The sequence below is a fragment of the Poromitra crassiceps genome (assembly GCF_964638095.1).
Source record: "Poromitra crassiceps genome assembly, chromosome: 1".
Lineage (NCBI taxonomy): Eukaryota > Metazoa > Chordata > Actinopteri > Beryciformes > Melamphaidae > Poromitra > Poromitra crassiceps.
The window spans coordinates 126,912,908-126,931,629 of NC_139623.1; the positions used below are offsets into that span (position 1 = coordinate 126,912,908).

Here is an 18,722-nt window from a genome sequence, read left to right on the forward strand (position 1 = left end):
ACGTTATTTGTCACAGACATGAGGGGTTACTGGTTCTTCTCCCCCCAGATGCTGTAAGAAGAGACCTTACAGGCTCACTCAGACCACGAGAGAAGAACGCGCCACTGAAAACAAGAATTCCTTGGTTGTCCCTTGAACAAGAACAGTGGCCATATTGTACTGTATCACACTTCAAACATCAAGTCTCTGCACATATTACTGCAAAGTGGACACTTTTCAGGAACAATGGGGAAAAAATGCTTGTTCTGTCACTGAATTCTGTTGACACCTGTGAAATACTGTATGATGAATACAGAATAACAAGACCTTTCTATGCATTCTGCAAGTGCAATGTTATATTAATACTGTTAATTACTATTTCTATTGACTAAAGCTGACATTTTAAAACACTTTTTGAAAAGTTAACAGTCCTAATACCTAATTTAATCCTACATACAATAAAGTTTCTAATATTCGGATCCCAAAATTAAATGTAATCCTTTTTTTTTTTGAATTAAAGTGTTTTTTATTTTCAAACTTAGACAAGAAAATAACAATACATTACATTCAACAGACATTCCCCAATCCCTCCCCCCACCCCTCCCTCACCACAGTTCACGGTCAATATAATAGTTGTTTCCAACCATATGGCTGGAAGCCCTGCAATACAGAGTCAAACAAGAAAACAATACAAATTACATAATGTGAGTGACTTTGCGTTGAGAGAGTAGTAGTTGGGTATACATATTACAGCTAGAGTGTGCTACATCAATTCTGGATCAATCAGTTGCAGATTAATGGTGTCCATATAGCTAATATACGGTTGCCATATGTTCATGAACTGATTGTATCTATTTCTCAGAACATAGGTTATTTTCTCCAAAGGTATACATTTATTCATCTCTGAAAACCATTTTGACAAGGAGAGAGGGAAGTCTGATTTCCAGGTTGAAGCTACACACTTTCTTGCGACTGCAAGTGCAATCTCCACAAATTTAATACTATTGGAGCTAAGATTCAAATCTGCGAAGTTGCCAAGTAGACACAGTTCAGGTTCTAAAGGAAAAGAGACCCCTGTAATACAGGACATGGTGTCACACAAGTCATTCCAAAAGTGCCGTAGTTTCACACATAACCAAGTGGCATGTAAGAATGTACCTTCTGTTGTACCACATCTGAAACACATTTCTGAGAGTGCACTATTGTACTTATGTAATTTCTGAGGAGTATAATAAAGCTGATGAAGAAAATTATAATTAATAAGTCTGAACCTTGAATTGATGGTGGAACACACACTTTCTCGACACAGATCTTCCCACCGAGCCTGATCTATGGTTGCGTTTAAGCATGACTCCCACCTTTCTTTTGATTTATGTATGTTCAACTTAGGGCACTTTTCCATTAACAGTGAGTACACTCTACTTATAAATTTGTATGAAACTTGGTTATCATGAAGTAGTTGTTCAACACTGAATAGCTCCGGCAAGGACATTTGATCACCAAGCATATTCCTAAGAAAATCCCTTAATTGAAGATATAAAAAAAAATGCTTATTGTCAAGGTTGTAGGTAAGTTTCAACTCCTCGAATGACATAAGTGTCCCCTCAATATAACAGTTTTCTAAATGGGTTATTCCCTTTTCATGCCAAAACTTACATAGTTTACTTTCATAAATCATAGGAAGGATTGTGTTTTGCCATAACGGTGTTTTGGGCGATAGGTCTGTTTGTTGGCCAAAAAATTTACGAATTTCACACCAATTTCTTACTAAATGTATAGTGAGGGGATTCTTTGTTTTGACTAAGACACTTTTGGAATTCAATTTGTATATGATGTTACATGGAAGAGTTTCACCTAATTCAAATAATTCTATTTGGGTCCAAGATGGGGCTGGGTCCAATTCATACAAAAAGGAAACAAAACGAATTTGTGATGCCCAGTAATACATTTTAAAGTTGGGGAGACGAAGGCCTCCAAGGCTGTAGTCCCATGTCAATTTGTTTAATCCTACTCTTGGAGTCTTGTGGTTCCAAATAAATTTTCTTACTATTTTATCCAAGTGTTTAAAGAAAGGGCCAGGTAAAGGTATAGGCAAAGACTGAAATAAATACATTAACCGTGGTAAGACGTTCATTTTGATACAGCTGATTCTTCCCAGTAACGATATTCCCATATAACGTAAATGTAATCCTTATTGAGGTCAGATATTTTAAACTTTTTGCATGAAATCCAAATGACACACTGTCATGTCATAAATATTTTCTATGCATCTTTGTGATTAAAGACAACATATCAATCCCTAATGAGACAAACATAGACAAGAATTGCTGGAAATAAATGCAAATAGGTATTATGTTAAATTCTTTCATTTTCATCAATTTCATGCTTATGTCATAGAAGAGTAGGCAAATGTAATATTATCATATCCTCCGTTTAGTTTATTAAATAGAAAAACTATATGTATGATGAAAGCATTTATTTCAATTAATTGTAGCAATTTTAAATGGTAATGACAATCAATTCTAAAAATGATTAATAACATTCATCTCAGTAGTGCATCAGGTAATCATAATCTACTTTCCAAATGTACCACAGGTGTTGGGCTTTTATCTTTTGTACTGTTGCATGGCCACTTTATCCTGTAGAAGATAAAGAAACAGTATCTTTAGTGTTCTGACAAAACCAAAAGCAGGGAAACAAACAACTAAAAAGTATGAATATTTCTTCACTTCATCAACATCATTATCATATTATCATATGCATCAATGCCATCAGGAGCTGCTGCATACCGCAACCATTGGTGTCACCATCATCATATCCACCCATAATCATGGTGACATGATGATGATGATGATGATTTTGGTGGTTAGACTATATTAAAGTAATAATCAGTGCGATTCTTTTATATAAAACAATTGCCATTTTGCTGCTGTCTGTCCCAGATCATGACAACTTTAACATTTTATTTTTGAACAGCCGGTGTCAGGTAGGCTGGGTCAGTATATAAAAATTCAATGTATTGCAATACAAAAATGTGACAATATTTATCATTGAGCAGAAAAAATTAATCCTGACCATCTGAATAAATTTCACAAGCTTCCCATCCAAATTATATTATTTGCACTTTGTAATGCCATTTTTAAATTGTTTACATTCTAGCAAGCCAATGCTATAGCTAGTCAGAGATCCTACTAGGGATGCACAATATTTATCGGACCGATAAATTATCGGCGATATGGCCATTTTGCATTATTATTTATTATTCCAATAATGACATTTTAGCCGATAAAATAGCCCCCGATAATACGGCGCAAATTTGGCTTTGTTTTGCATTGAAAGTGGAGTATTGTTGTCGCATGCTCATGACATCACAAGCAGCTGGCGAAACATGGTGTGGCTGTTGACAGTTTCAAATGATAACAAAACAACCACTATTGCAATTTGCAATACATGTCCCGCAAGGTTTCTGAGATTATGGGAAAGTCTGAGCTGGCGTTACGCTAAACCAAACGTGGGGAGGAGGCAGCGGATTTGTTTGGCGTTAACGTTCGCTGTTGTGGTGGCTAACGTTAGCTAGCTGGTTGTGGCTACCTAGTAGTTCAGCAGGCAGCGGTCCACAAGCTTGTTGTGACCAAAATCCCTGCATTTAAAGCACTTCAACTTACTCCCAGAGCTGGCGTAAACCATAGAGAACCTCATGCATTACTCAAAATGAAACGTCCAGGGTTTGTGTCTCCAAAAGCAACTAACGCTAACGTTACATGTAAGGTAACATGAAGCTAACATAGCTAGCTGCGGGGCAGTCATGATCTACCAATAAGGAGGAAAACGAATGTGCACATTTACATAAAAGTCAACATCACATAGTGTCTCTTCTTTAATCTAGAGGAATCATTTTTCAGTCAAAAGTGAAACGACACAGATATGATGGCTTATAGTGAGGCTGTCCATGCCTCACTATAGAACTGGCCCCAATGCAAAATTCAGACAGCTCATATGTTGCCACTAACATCATGCCAATAAGAGTCTAAATTACTATGCCTTTTGTGTTTTATCTGCAGACTAAGCAGCTATAGGCTTTCGGTTCTATAAAAGCCATTATTTTTTGTATTGACTATTGAGTGATACACTTTACTAAAACAATCATATTATATCAGAAGTGTTGTTTGTGTTCACAATAGTGATGTCAGATTTGTTTAGGTCAGAGCTATGGAATATTAAATCATCCATCTTTGCTCACTATATACATCTGCCCTTTCTTTCTTCTTTTTTTTACCCCAGGTGTGCATAAAATACAGGTTAAGAACTTATTTTTTTAATACAAAAATGTGAAATAATTATCGGTTTATTGTATCGGTTATCGGCCAGGAGAAGCATATATTTATCGGTTATTGTATCGGCTCTAAAAATCCATATTGTGCATCCCTAATTCATACTTTGTCATTGAACTTTTCTTTTCAACATATTTTTGTTGTATCATTGAATCATATAGTGAGATAAGCATATCATCCCGTCCCTAGTGTCAGGCAGGTCTTATCTATGAATTAAGCAATAATAATTAACTTAATGAGTCTATAACGATAAGGTCGGCACAAAAACGGTGGTGTATTCCTTTATCAACCTACCTTTCTCTTTTTTTTATATATAATTTTATTTTCAAACTTAGACAACAGAGTCAATACAGCAGGGGCTGGGAACCTCTGCAATACAGTAGTATACAAAGTCAACCTACCTTTCTCTCTTATACATCTGTTGAATAGTTTCAGGTAGCGGTCGTCCAAAGGTCTCTGGCAGGAAGACGGTGGCCAAGGCAGACAGAACAGACAGTGTCCCCAGTATAATGTATGGCAGATACTGATAGTACACACCTATACAAGGAGAGGGACACATTAGGATGGGGGGAAGCCTGTGTCCTGTGTTTGTGTGTGTGTGCGCGTGTGTGCACACGCCATGCATGCGCATGTGGCGTGCGTGCACATTTATGTGTGAATGCATGAGTGTGCTGGTGTACATAGCATCCAGTAGGTGACCTGGTCAGATCCAAAGGCCCACTCATGGGAATATGGCAGAGCATGGTGCGATTGGCCATTGACTTGACACTATTCTAAATCATGCTGACATGGAAAACCCCTCCCGCCTGGTGCTCCGAGCAGGTTAAAACAAGCACCGATAACTATTATTTAACCCCGGTCTACTTACTCAACTGTATCAAGTAAGATGCGATGGCACTGCCCACTCTGGAGATCATAGCACACGTCGCGGTCGCTGTGTTCCTGATCACTGTGGGGTACAGCTCCCCGGTATAGACATACATCAGTGCTGTACCGATGGTAATGCCGAATTTACCCAGCAACTCCAGTGCTATGGCCATTTCCGGTAAACCTGAAGAAGAAGGATTAGGGTGGAATAGAACTGAATGGAGTGAAGCCTTTGCTGTTATTTCAGGAGGCAGGTTGCACTGTGCTCATACTGTGGCAATGAGAAGGATGAGAGGGACACAGAATGGGCCAAGACAAAAGTATGTGGTGCGTTTGCTCTCATGTAGAATGGTTAAAGCTGCATTTGACAATTTGGCATTTGGCAGCGAGAGGGAGCCGTTTGACATTTAAATATATTTTGTAATATACATTTTATTATTATTACATTTTATTATGTCACATACGACCAAACCCACGACCAAAGTGCCGCCTATGTATGGCAGCATTTTGCGTTGTGGTGTTTGCTGGTAATCCTGTACATTTACAACAAATGTATATGTATTGTATAATATTGAAGTGTGCCTTTATTACTTCTCAAATTAGTAATAATGTGAATTATCTGAGTGTATTTCATTTAAATGCATTGTCCAATGAATCTGATGGGTGCCGCTCTGTGGCGACTTGGTTCTGCTCTCCTCACTCTGAGAGCGAATCCAGAAGAACCAGCAGTCTGGCTTGCCTAGTCTTGTTTATTTTATTATTAGAGAGTATGTATGACCTCCTGAGCAATAATCTGGAAGTTTGGGAGGAATTTAGAGAGATCTTAAATAGTAGTTATAATTTAACCTATTCTGTTATTTCAGGGTACAGTATAAAACTGAGCAAAAATCTCGATGTTTCAGGGAAGATGGAGTGATGACAGTAGAGAAAAACCACATGAACTGCACATGTGCAAAATCACATGTGATCACATGTGCAAAATGACATGTGATCGCATGTGATCACATGTGAAAACGTGTGGGGGACATGTGATTAAAATCAAGATACAATTTTCAAACCAATCTTCCCTGTCAGAATATGTTCTGACATGCATTTAAGTGATGCTCTTTTCTCGATGCAAAACATTTGAGACGAGGGATTCCTGTTGAAGTTGGCTGATGTCTGGGAACCCTCTCAGTCTCGTATGATCTAGAACGTCTCTTCTTCCACAGAGACCTGCCTTGTCATTTTCACTCACTTGGAGGCACCAGTTGAATGAAGTAGAGTGACAGTCCTCCCAGCAGCATGGTGCCAGCCATAGACAGCCGCCGGGGAAGACACCGCAGCATCAGCCAGCTGGAAATGTATGCCGGCACCTCGATGGCTGCCGAGATGAAACAGCTGAGATAGGGGTTGCTATGGAGACGGGATGTGTTCAGGGACAGGCCGAAGTAGCCGGTACTCAGAGTGAAGCTGGGAAAGTTACAGAGCAGAGAATACTGTAGGTGAATAGTATTGTATAGTTTTTCCCTTCTTGGGGTGTTTCATTTGAACAGATGGACCTAGTTGATGGATAGATATGGATGAAGGAATGAATGGATACTGTAGCTATAGAATGGATTAATTTCATTTTATTTGATTACCTAACTCAATTCGTAAGTGTATTGAATACTCACGTCACCAAGAAGAGAATGAGTGTTGTGGTTCTGATGTTGCTGGTTCGCACCAAGTCAAGAAAAGTGTGGTGTTCCTTCGGCTTAAACTTGGTCTTTGCCAGATCAGTCTGCAGGATACAAAACCTGACTATGAATCTACTCTTTTAGTGATTGCTTAATTAGTTTAATGAAGAGTCATACACACACATGCACCTATATACAGGTATACACACACACGCGCGCGGCAGCCTACCCCCCAGCAGGTGAGAGCGGGAGGACGGCCAGCCACCACAGTGACATCAGAGCCCGGGGTTCCCAACAGAGAGGCTGTCTAGGCCGCGTCATAAATGAGAGGTATTTCCCAAATTGTCTCTTGAATCAGTGGGACCGCTAACAGCCGCGGGCTGTCAAGCGCGGCTCACACGGCTGAGACAGTTTCCCAATCAGTGTGCCTAGTTATCAGACTCAGCTCTGAATGATCACTGTGTGGCTGGCTCTCCTCGAGAAGGGACCTCTCCTTGCTGTCGGGCGGTATGTACAATTTACACTCCTCTCCTTAAGCATATGATGATGGCTGTATGATGTGCTCTGACCGCTCATGTCTCCTCTCGCCCGCAGGCACGCTACTGGAGCACTTAACCGAGGGCCGAGCCCTGGCAACGTTGTGGGGAAAACTCCCCTGCGTTGGCCCGCAGGCTAAACCCCTCCTGCTTTGCTTAACGTTTATCTGAACCTGCCCCGATAAGGGAAGACCTTCATTTGAGACTTTAAATAAAACAACGCTCAGTGCGTTTAAACCTGCTTTCTGTGTCTTGGCTTGGGTCAGAGTCGCGCGCGCGCACACACACACACACACACACACACACACACACACACACACACACACACACACACACACACACACACACACACACACACACACACACACACACACACACACACACACACACACACACACACACACACACACACACACACACACACACAAGCCCAGGGGTTTTCAAAGTGTGGGGGGGGGGGGCATGGGGGCTCCAAACAGTTTCATGGAAGGCTCAGTGAATGAAATTGAAAAAAAATATATATATTACATTAGTTATCAAAAGGAGATCTCATACTGTAGAATAGCCTAAATTTGTGTTATTTGGTTAAAGAGATAGTTCAGAGATACAGTAGTTTAGTGGAACTTTACTGTTTTTGGCCGGTGTGTTTGGCCGGTGTGTGCGCATGTGCCACGGCGGCCTGTCATCTCCACTCATCCATACAATTTGCGTGCCCGACCTGGGGACCACATGCGTGCCCATCTGGTCTGGTCGTCCCACTGGTCACCGCTGTACTCCGCTTTTAAGTTCTTGCCACGGTAAGTGTATGCCACCGCCACTAGCACATTAATGGCCGTGTGTCCACTGAGTGTGTCCACTGAGCTTCTTTTCCACAGCTCCAGCTTCTTCAGTTTTCCAGTTGTTTCCAATGACGACAGAGCGTGTATAGAGAAAGTTGTGCACTTGTGCTGGCGTCGTCCCACAGCTGAGCCAACGTTGTTTTCAATCTGCTTAATTCATTCGTTTCTACATCAACAGTGGCTGGTGTATAGATGTGTCAGTGATCCTGCAATACTGTTCCCCCACTCTAGAAACATTTATAATCAATTGCAAACCCTTCTACTCTCCACGTGAATTCTCTTCATTCATCCTGGTCGGCGCATATGTTACGCCACAAGCGAACATACAGGAAACAACGCTTGCTCGCCGATCAGATACTACGGGTAGAGAGAAAGAATCCAGACTCATTTGTAATAGTCCTGGGCGACTTTAACAAAGGAAAACTAACCCACGAACTCCCCAAATACGACAGATGATCAAATGTCCAACCCCCGCTCACCTCAACTCCACCAGACCCCCCCACCCCCTCCTCACCTCAACTCCACCAGACCCCCCCACCCCCTCCTCACCTCAACTCCACCAGACCCCCCCACCCCCTCCACACCTCAACTCCACCAGACCCCCCCACCCCCTCCTCACCTCAACTCCACCAGAACCCCCCACCCCCTCCTCACCTCAACTCCACCAGAACCCCCCACCACCTCCACACCTCAACTCCACCAGACCCCCCCACCCCCTCCTCACCTCAACTCCACCAGAACCCCCCACCCCCTCCTCACCTCAACTCCACCCCCCCCCACCCCAACTCCACCAGACCCCCCCACCCCCTCCTCACCTCAACTCCACCAGACCCCCCCACCCCCTCCTCTCCTCAACTCCACCAGACCCCCCACCTCACCTCAACTCCACCAGACCCCCCCACCCCCTCCTCACCTCAACTCCACCAGACCCCCCCACCCCCACTCAACTCCACCAGACCCCCCACCCCCTCCTCACCTCAACTCCACCAGACCCCCACCCCCTCCTCACCTCAACTCCACCAGACCCCCCCACCCCCTCCTCAACTCCACCAGACCCCCCCCCACCCCCTCCTCACCTCAACTCCACCAGACCCCCCCACCCCCTCCTCACCTCAACTCCACCAGACCCCCCCCACCACCCCCGCTCACCTCAACTCCACCAGTAAAAACTCCACCCGACCCCCCCAACCCCTTCCTCACCTTAACTCCACCAGACCCCCCACCCCTTCCTCACCTTAACTCCACCAGACCCCCCACCCCTTCCTCACCTTAACTCCACCAGACCCCCCCACCCCTTCCTCACCTTAACTCCACCAGACCCCCCCACCCCTTCCTCACCTTAACTCCACCAGACACCCCACACCCCCCCCCCCACTACTGCCCCTCCACCAAATCCTACCCCGCCCCCCCCCCACTACCAAGTCCTTTCCCGCTCCCCCCCCCCCCCCCCCCCCCCCCCCACACTCCTCTCGCACCCCAACCCCCCCCTCCAACTACAGAGCAGGAGCCTCTGGACCTAGCCTGCCTGCTGCCCCCTCCCCCCCACCGCCACCTCTACACATAAAGGAATCAGAGGTAAACATCCTCTTCAAAAGGCTAAAGACTAGGAAACCGGCTGGTCCTGACGCCGTATCACCCTCTGCCCTGAAGCACTGTGCTGACCAGCTGGCTCCAGTATCCACAGACATTTTAACTCCTCACTGGAGACCTGCCACGTACCAGCATGCTTCAAAACCTCGACCATAATCCCCCTCCCTAAAAAGGCAAGGCCCTCGGCACTTAGACAAGACTACAGACCCATCACCCTGACTTCTGTGGTCATGAAGTCCTTTGAGCGCCTTGTCCTGTCCTACCTCAAATCCATCACAGACCCACTCCTGGACCCCCTACAGAGCCAACAGGTCTGTAGACGATGCAATAAATATGGCCCTCCACCACATCCTCACACACCTGGACAATGCAGGAACCTATGCCACGATCCTGTTCGTAGATTTCAGCTCGGCGTTTGACACGATCCTCCCAGCCCTGCTACAGGAGAAACTCTCCCAGCTGGGCGTGCCCGACCCCATCTGCAGATGGACCACAGACTTCCTGACTGACAGGAAGCAGCACGTGAGGCTGGGTAAGCACATCACTGACTTTCGGTCCATCAGCACCGGCGCTGCCCAGGGCGGTGTCCTCTCTCCCTACTTCTTCGGTCTGTACACCAACAGCTGCACCTCCAGTCACCAGTCCGTCAAGCTCCTGTAGTTCGCAGACGATACCACCCTCATAGGGCTCATCACAGACGGAGATGAGGCGGAATACAGACAGGGAGTTGACCATCTGGTGACTTGGTGCAGTCAAAACAACCTGGTGCTAAATGCTCAAAAAACAATGGAGATGATTGTGGATTACAGGAGGAACAAAGCCCCACCTTCTCCCATCACCCTGGGTGACTCCCCAGTCAACACTGTGGAGTCCTTCCGCTTCCTGGGGACCATCATCAGCCAGGACCTAAAATGGGAGCTGAACATCAGAGCTCTCACCAAGAAGGCACAGCAGAGGATGTACTTTGTGCGGCAGCTGAAGAAATTCAAAGTGCCAAAGGCCACGATGGTGCACTTCTCCGTCGTTGAGTCCATCCTCACCTCCTCCATCACCGTCTGGTATGCTGCTGCCACTCTCAAAGACATCAACAGACTTCAGCGCATCATCCGCTCCACTGAGAAGATAATCGGATGCAACCTGCCATCCCTCCAGGACCTGCATGCAGCCAGGACACTGAAGCGGTCTCACAAGATCATGGCTGACCCCTCCCACCCTGGCCACAAACTCTTTAAGACACTCCCCCACGGCAAGAGACTGAGGTCTGCCAAGACCAGAACCACCCGCCACAAGCCCAGCTTCTTCCCAACCGCCATCAGCCTCACCAACAAGGCCCGGAAACCCCTTCCGCCAAGGACCTCACCAACAACCCCCCCCCCCCCACACAAACTCTCTACCTCCTCCTAAACTCAACTGAACTGAACTCCCCCCCCCCACAAAACTGGAACTCATATCTAATTTAATGCCTGTTTAACTGGAACTGTAAATTCATGTAAATTCATTCCCTGCACATTTAATGCCTATTTAACTTAGCCTGTAAATTTCATGTACATTCAATGTAAACTCTTATTTAACTCCGACTGTAAATTCATGTAAATCCACTGCCTATTTAACGTCTATTTAACTCAGTCTGTAAATCTAATGTAAATCCAACGTAAATTCATATTTATCATCCACAGGACACTTCACCACTCATGTACATATTGTATATATTTACTGGATTTGATTGCACTTGCAACTTTGTGATTGTCTTTAGTTATCTTCCTACTTCTTATCTCTGTATATTGATGTGACCGCTACGCTGCATACAGACACTAAGACAAATTCCTCGTATGTAACTTGCATACTGTGGCAATAAAAGTGATTCTGATATGTGCACGCTTTACCGGCCATATGCTATAGGTTTCGACATAGCCTTGTTTCAGAAACAAATAAATGCCTTCAGACAGACCTTTCTATGTATTTGGTGTAATCTGAAGTATGTCAAACAGCAATATTAGGCTATCTTGGCTCAATTGTTGAGTGTCTATGGGATCAAGTAACATAATCCCATAGGTATTGAGCAAGGGGGGCACCTTTTTCCAAGCTTTGCCTGGGGGAGGCCCACAGTCTCAGACTTTGAAAACCCCTGATCTAGCCAAAAGAAATTCATAAAGACAGAATTCATTAAAGTAGTTAATCTAATCAACAAATCTGCAAAATCTATCCACATTACATGCAATCATCCAAACTAACTTTTAGATCAAGTGTTTATCAAAGAAAATAAATACATGTGCAACTAGAATCGGACTAGATTAACTAGATCGGATCCGCGCCAAAATTGAAGGGATTCTTCAATGGCCCATGCTACACGCTTCCAGAAAGTTTCATGGAAATCAGCCCAGTAGCTTTTCCGTAATCCTGCTAACAAACAAATAGACCAGTGATCCTCACTATTTCTTCAATGAGAGCCGCACTGGCAGGACAAAGTCAATAGGAGAGCCACTTTTACCGCAAAACACCAAAAGCCACCCCAACCAAGCACATCTGCCTACCATTTTTTTGTGTTTTATTGTTTTCCCCACACACACACACACACACACACATATATATACCAGTTTCCCCTAGAAAATCTTTCAGGCCTGGAGGGATTTCGAAACGTACCCCGACCACAACGGTGGGGGCCGTCGCTGGCGATGCTGAAGTTTTAGCTAACCTGTTCACATCTATGTTCGCAATGGCATCCCAAGTATCATCATACTATTATGGGATGCGATGCGAACAGTTGTATTATGGGATGTGCGTTTCCCAGGCAACGACACACGTTGACACGTTTTGGAACAGCGCTGCACGCTGGCACAATTCTCCTAAAAGCAAAATGCTTATTGTTTTGAATGATTTGGCACCTTCTATTACTGTCAACACCAGTATTGTTGTATTGTAATAATATGCCATACAGGTTTATTGAAATTTTGGGGAGAGCAGGGGGGAAAAAATCTTAAAAAAAAAAAAAAAAAAAAAAAAAAAAATGCAAATTCTTAGAGCAGCCAACTAAAGCTTCGAGAGCCACCAGCGTCTCGCGAGCCGCGCAATGAGGAACTAGGAAATAGACAAACGGGACAGAAAACACGCCCTCCTTGGCAGAGGCAATATTCAAATGTTGCAAAGGTGGAACATTTTGTGCTTGAGCCCCTGTCAAAATGTCTGTTAACTCCAGTGTGCTTTAAGTTTATGTCAAAGGCAACCTACAATGTAATGTTCAAAGATGACGTGTGGAGCCTGGACTTTGTTCCTCTTAGCAGCCTCTCTCAGTATGGCCTCCGCCTCCTCCACTCTTCCCTGGGAGAGCAGCCAGCGGGGAGACTCTGGGATGAGCCTGTCTCATTATGGGACAGAAATAGAGAGATGGGTTCAGGCTTGAAATGGCTTTAAAAAAGGTGAAAGGGATTTAAATAAAACTGCAATGATTAGTCGATCAACAGAAAATTAATCACGAACAATTTTTTTAAAATTGATTCATCATTCATCTTTCATTTATTTATTCTTTATTTTATTTTTTACAAAAGAAAATACAAAAATGCTCTCTTTCCAGCTTCTTAAATGTGAATATTTTCTAGTTTCTTCATTCTTCTCTGACAGTAATATAAACTGATTTGGGTTGTAGACTGTTTGGACTGTTGGATATTTGAGGATGGCATCTTGGGCTCTGGGGAAAAGGTGATGGAAATGTTTCACCATTTTGTGACATTTTATAGACCAAACAACTAATTGATTAGTCGTGAAAGTAATAATTAATCAATAATGAAAATAATCGTTAGATGCAGCCCTAGATTTAAAACATAAAAACAAAGTATTGCTTGATTTGTTTACTCCTCTAAAACTCATTTGACAGTATGAAGGTCCATTGCCCAAAAGCTTAATAAATAATAAATAGATTGCATCTGACAGAAGTTCAATATAATCTGACATGAGAATGTAATGAGTGCAACCCACCACCAGAGAGGGAAGTAGACCAAGCCAGGCAGAGCCAGAGCCAGCAGGAGAGATTGCCAGTCCCTTATAAAGTAGGCAAAGAGAGGAAGCATCATGTAGCCAAAGGCAAAGCCGATGCATACACCCAGAGAGGAGTACAGGACACGGACATTGCCTGCCAGGATCTCAGTGCCTGCAGGGAGAGAGAGAAAGACAGACAGAAAGAGAGAGAGGGAGACATGGACAGAAAGTGAGTGAGAGAAAAGTGAGACTAGCATACAAGGAGACTGTTACTTTGCCTTCTCCATTTCATTGGATGGTTTTGACAAATACTGAATATCACCAGGGTTATCCAAAAACACTGATGAATGAACATTTTCTTTATGTGCAAATACATTTCACACAAATACATTTTTTCTCCCACATTCATTCTGATCATACTGATGTCAATACCAGGGTTATTTTGTCACTTTCAATTTGTTCCTACTTTCTATAAAGTATATAGAGTGGAGCACACCCAAAAAGTTTGAAGAGGTGCAGACTAACGAAAATTCAAAGTAACACAAAGAAAGGAAGTCGCACACTCAAAGTCTCCTTTGCTGTGTTTAATGTGTTACACCAACATGTTTCGGCGAAAGTGCCTTCGTCAGGGTGCAGTGCAACATCAGTAGGTGTGACCCTTTTTATAGGGCACACCTTCTCAAATCAGTTGCAGGTGAGACAATTACAGTAAGGGGTTTAAGGCATATACAGATTCAATTAGGTACAGATTGTCATTTTCAACAAATAAACAATAATCCAATAATCTGTTTAGGAAAAAACATTTCACAATTAAAGTACATAATCATTAAAAAAATTGAATGGTACCAAACTACGCACCTATTTAGGCAACAAGGTTGGCCTAGTTGTCTCAATTTACACAGCAATACAATAATAATTCAAAGAAACGGCCTACGGTCATAATCTATATTTAAATCATTAGGAGAAAGTGTATTTAGTTCATACATCCAGTATGCTTCTCTTTGTAACAGGCTGTGTTCCAGATCTCCTCCTCTCCTAGACAAGAATACTTTTTCAATCCCTGTATAACGAAGTGATGAAATAGAGTGATTAGCTTCCATAAAATGGACTGCAATGGGAGAGGTTTCATCTTTACGTCTAATGGCACTGCGATGCTCTGCAATTCTTTGTTTAAGTTTAAGTTTTGTTTGGCCAACATACCCTTTACCACAGGAGCAAACAAGTAAATATATCACTCCTTTTGTAGTGCATGACATAACTCCTCTAACAGGTATCATCTTGCCTGAATGTGGGTGTCAAAATAATTGGCTTTTCTTAGTGCTATTGCACTGTGCGCATGGACCACATTTATAATTACCATTAGGAATAGGAGTTAAGAGAGTTTGAGAAGACATAGAAGTAGGAGGAAGATCTGAGGCAGTACACATATGACTTAAATTGCGGCCCCGTTTAAAAACCACCAGAGGGGGCTCTTTAAGTGTTCAATATGTTTATCAGAATTCAAAATGTGCCAGTGTTTCAAAATAATTCCTTTAAATTGTTCGGCACACTTGGTGTACTTAGTGCTGAAAACAATTACATTGGACTTATTTTTTGGACTAGGTTTTAAAAAGTCTCTTCTGTTTCTTTGAGAGATTTTTAATTTAGCCTCTTCAAGAGTCTTCTTTTTATAGCCTCTTGTTTCAAATTTTGCCAACATTTTGGACACAATATGCTCAAAGTCAGTGTCTTTGGTGCAGATGCGTTTCACGCGACATAATTGGCTGTATGGCAAACTCTTTTTCAATGGGAGAGGAGGGTGGCTGTCGGCCCTCAGTAATGTATTGCGGTCTGTTGGTTTAGTGTACAGATCCGTATACAAATTGAATAGAAGGCTTTATGTTAGAATCTCTAGTCTTGCCTAAAGCATGTTCAAGTGCGTCTAGTCCCCCACTGTGTGGAATATTGGAGTATAGACTTTCCACGTCGAAACTGACCAACATAGAGACAGTCCGCATGTCTGCGAACGCCCATACAGGCTCTAGGAACGCCCACAATAGACGCTGGGTTAGCTGGCTCAGCCTTGCTGGGGGCGGGGTCAGGGTGGGGTAAATTCCCCCGTTCTATCCATTCAGCAAAGTTAGAATTTAGCTGATAGCCCAGCCCAGGCAGACACGATCAGGGATTTAACCACCGCAGTAAACGCACATCTGAGCAGACGTCTTGTGTTCTGCTCTAGAACCCCCACACATGTAGTTTAGAGCCGCAGCACCGTCTTTTGGTGAGTCAGCCCATGAGATATATCAGTGGTTTTACCCCACTCGCGCGCCAGCCGTTTAACATTTTGTGGGCGTTCCCAGACATGCGGACTGTCTCTATAGCATGTTCTGATACATGATCAATAGCTTCAATTAAAGAAACCATATGACTTATGGTTAAGAAGGTAATCTTTCCACTGCTGCTTTAATTTGATAATCAACAAATGTTGATATATTACACGTAACAGAGTCAATAGCCGCCACTATAGGTTGATCAGGTGGTGGAGTCATCTGCTTGTGTCATTTTGTGAGGGTGTAAAAAGTAGGGATAACAAGACATTTTATATGGCTCATTTCCACCACATATAACAGCACAGTACAGCTCTACTCGACCTGGTCTTACTCGTCTCTACTTGATATAGACTCTGTTTCCATAGCAAGTTTACTCGCCTCCGCCCACACCTGGTCGTCATGGCGACCGCATATCTGTCCTCCGCCCATAGCTGAAGTAGGCTATAATGTATAACGTTAAAATTAAATCCATACATGGAACTTTTAAACTGGTTATGAAATACTGGTGCCTGTAAATGACCTATAGTGTACATGGGCAAATGTGAGAATCGGCTAGGAGAATGGATATCACTTTGTTGTTACTCAAACTCACATGCATGCACTGCGCGGGGGATGGGAGTCCCGCTACGGGGAGAAGGGAAGCCTCTACCCTGGCGGCAACTCACCAGGCAAGACCGCGGCTTCACTAAACCCCCGCCACCCCCGCCTCCGGCCTAGCAGAGCCAAGCCAAGCTGCTTCCCGAGGAGCAGACTTTTTCTCTCTCAAAACAATTGAAAACCACCGTCATGTTCAAGCTGAGCAAGGAGATCGATTTTATTTCACCAGACCCGAAGGCAGCAATAAAAGACTGATGTAAATAACAGAAGAGAGGGTAAGCCCCACTAAACTGGTATCCAGCATTGACAGTAGACAGTAAACACGATTCTGCCTGACCAATCAGTCGTCTGCAGTGTTTTCACGTCACGGTATGGTACCGGGTTCACAGCGCTGGAACCTCAACAAAGCAGGGACCAAAACTAGCACGACTCAACCCTGACTCAACCCAGGCTGTCCACATTTTTGATCGGTGGAATGAGACAAAAAAGCGAGACGAGCTCGGCGGGGCCGCGTTGATACCAGCGGTGGAAATAGGCCAATAGACATGAACTCAAACTAATTTTTCTTAATTTCCCCAGACTCATAGTGTGTCCTCAGTTCCGACATCACAGTTTCTTGGAACTGTGGGGTAGGGTCACCAGCCTTCTAATACTGTAAATGTATCTTGAAACTGGCTGAGCTGGTACTTTCTCATAATTATTTTAGATTTGAGGATGATTTTCTTCTACAAATTAAAGGTACTGCTATGGGCTCTCCCATGGCTCCTAATTTTGCTAACCTGTATGTGGGAGAATTTGGAGAAGCACCGGGCCTGAGTGCTCATCCCCTCTTTTCAAATGTTTTGTTGTGGAAACGCTACATTGATGATGTTCAATAACATTGATGATCAATAACATTGATCTTCTCCTCCTCACTGAAACATGGCAACAGCCCCCTGGACTTCTACTCACTCAATCAGGCCACCACCCCAACTATAGTTACATCGCCAAGCCCCGCCTCTCTGGGCATGGGGGGGGTCTCGCCGTTCTCCATAAACAATCTCTACTCATCAATGAACTCAACCTCAACCTCCCATCCCTGTCCTCCTTTGAACACCTTGCCTTCTCACTTCCCAACTCCATCACTGCCCTTCTTCTTTACCGTCCCCCCAAGCCCCACCCCTCTTTTCTGTCTGAACTCTCTGAACTCCTCACCATCGCTTCTTCTCTTTCCTCCCGCCTCCTTCTCACCGGTGAAAAATGTCAAACAACCACAGTGCCATTGTTCAGCGTGCACTCAACCTCAAAAAGAAACTCTGTAAAAATCCTACATTCCATGAGGAGTACACAAATTTCATGAATGAGCTGTTAAAGAAAGGGTACGCAGTCAAAGTGCCAGAAGAACAACTGAACCGTCAGGATGGTAGAGTTTGGTATATCCCTCACCACAGGGTTTACCACCCTCAGAAAAAGAAGCTAAGAGTGGTATTTGACTGTGCCGCTACGTACCAAGGGACTTCTTTGAACAATGAACTCCTGCAGGGCCCAGACTTGACGAGCAGCCTGGTTGGAGTGTTGACTAGGTTCAGGCAGGAGCCTATCGCTGTAATGGCTGATATCGAGGCCATGTATCACCAGGTAAGGGTCCATGAAGAAGACACAGACCTCTTACGCTTCCTCTGGTGGCCGGAAGGAGATCTTAGTCAAGAGATGGCTGAGTTCAAAATGGTCGTACATCTTTTTGGTGCTACGTCATTGCCAAGTTGCGCCAACTTTGCGCTCAGAAAAACTGCAGAAGACAATAAGAGTCAAGCATCACCTGACATTACAGAAAAAGTCTTCAACAACTACTATGTAGATTACTTTTTGGGATCTACCAACACGGAGGAGCAAGCCATCAAGCTCTACAAAGACCTCACAGCTCTATGTGCCACTGGAGGTTTTCACCTAACAAAATGGACAAGTAACAGCCGAGCTGTTCTGGCAGCTATCCCAGATGAAGAGCGAGCGAAGGAGGTGAGAAACCTGGACTTAAGTCAAAATATCCTTCCAGTGGAGAGAGCTCTCG

General features: G+C 43.9%; 1 protein-coding gene across 1 annotated transcript in view; it reads right to left on the reverse strand.

Annotated features, from left to right (window-relative positions):
- Positions 1 to 26: 26 nt before the first annotated feature.
- The window catches only part of LOC310773112 (organic cation/carnitine transporter 2-like), a gene marked incomplete at both ends in the record, with an annotated part of 38,449 nt that continues 19,753 nt past the window's right edge, over positions 27 to 18,722 (reverse strand). Inside the window, 7 exons of the mRNA XM_083633029.1 lie at positions 27 to 51; positions 4,712 to 4,847; positions 5,179 to 5,361; positions 6,415 to 6,629; positions 6,833 to 6,939; positions 13,035 to 13,152; positions 13,770 to 13,941. Coding sequence (XP_083489155.1) covers positions 27 to 51; positions 4,712 to 4,847; positions 5,179 to 5,361; positions 6,415 to 6,629; positions 6,833 to 6,939; positions 13,035 to 13,152; positions 13,770 to 13,941 — 956 coding nt within the window. The remainder of the gene's footprint in view (positions 52 to 4,711; positions 4,848 to 5,178; positions 5,362 to 6,414; positions 6,630 to 6,832; positions 6,940 to 13,034; positions 13,153 to 13,769; positions 13,942 to 18,722) is intronic.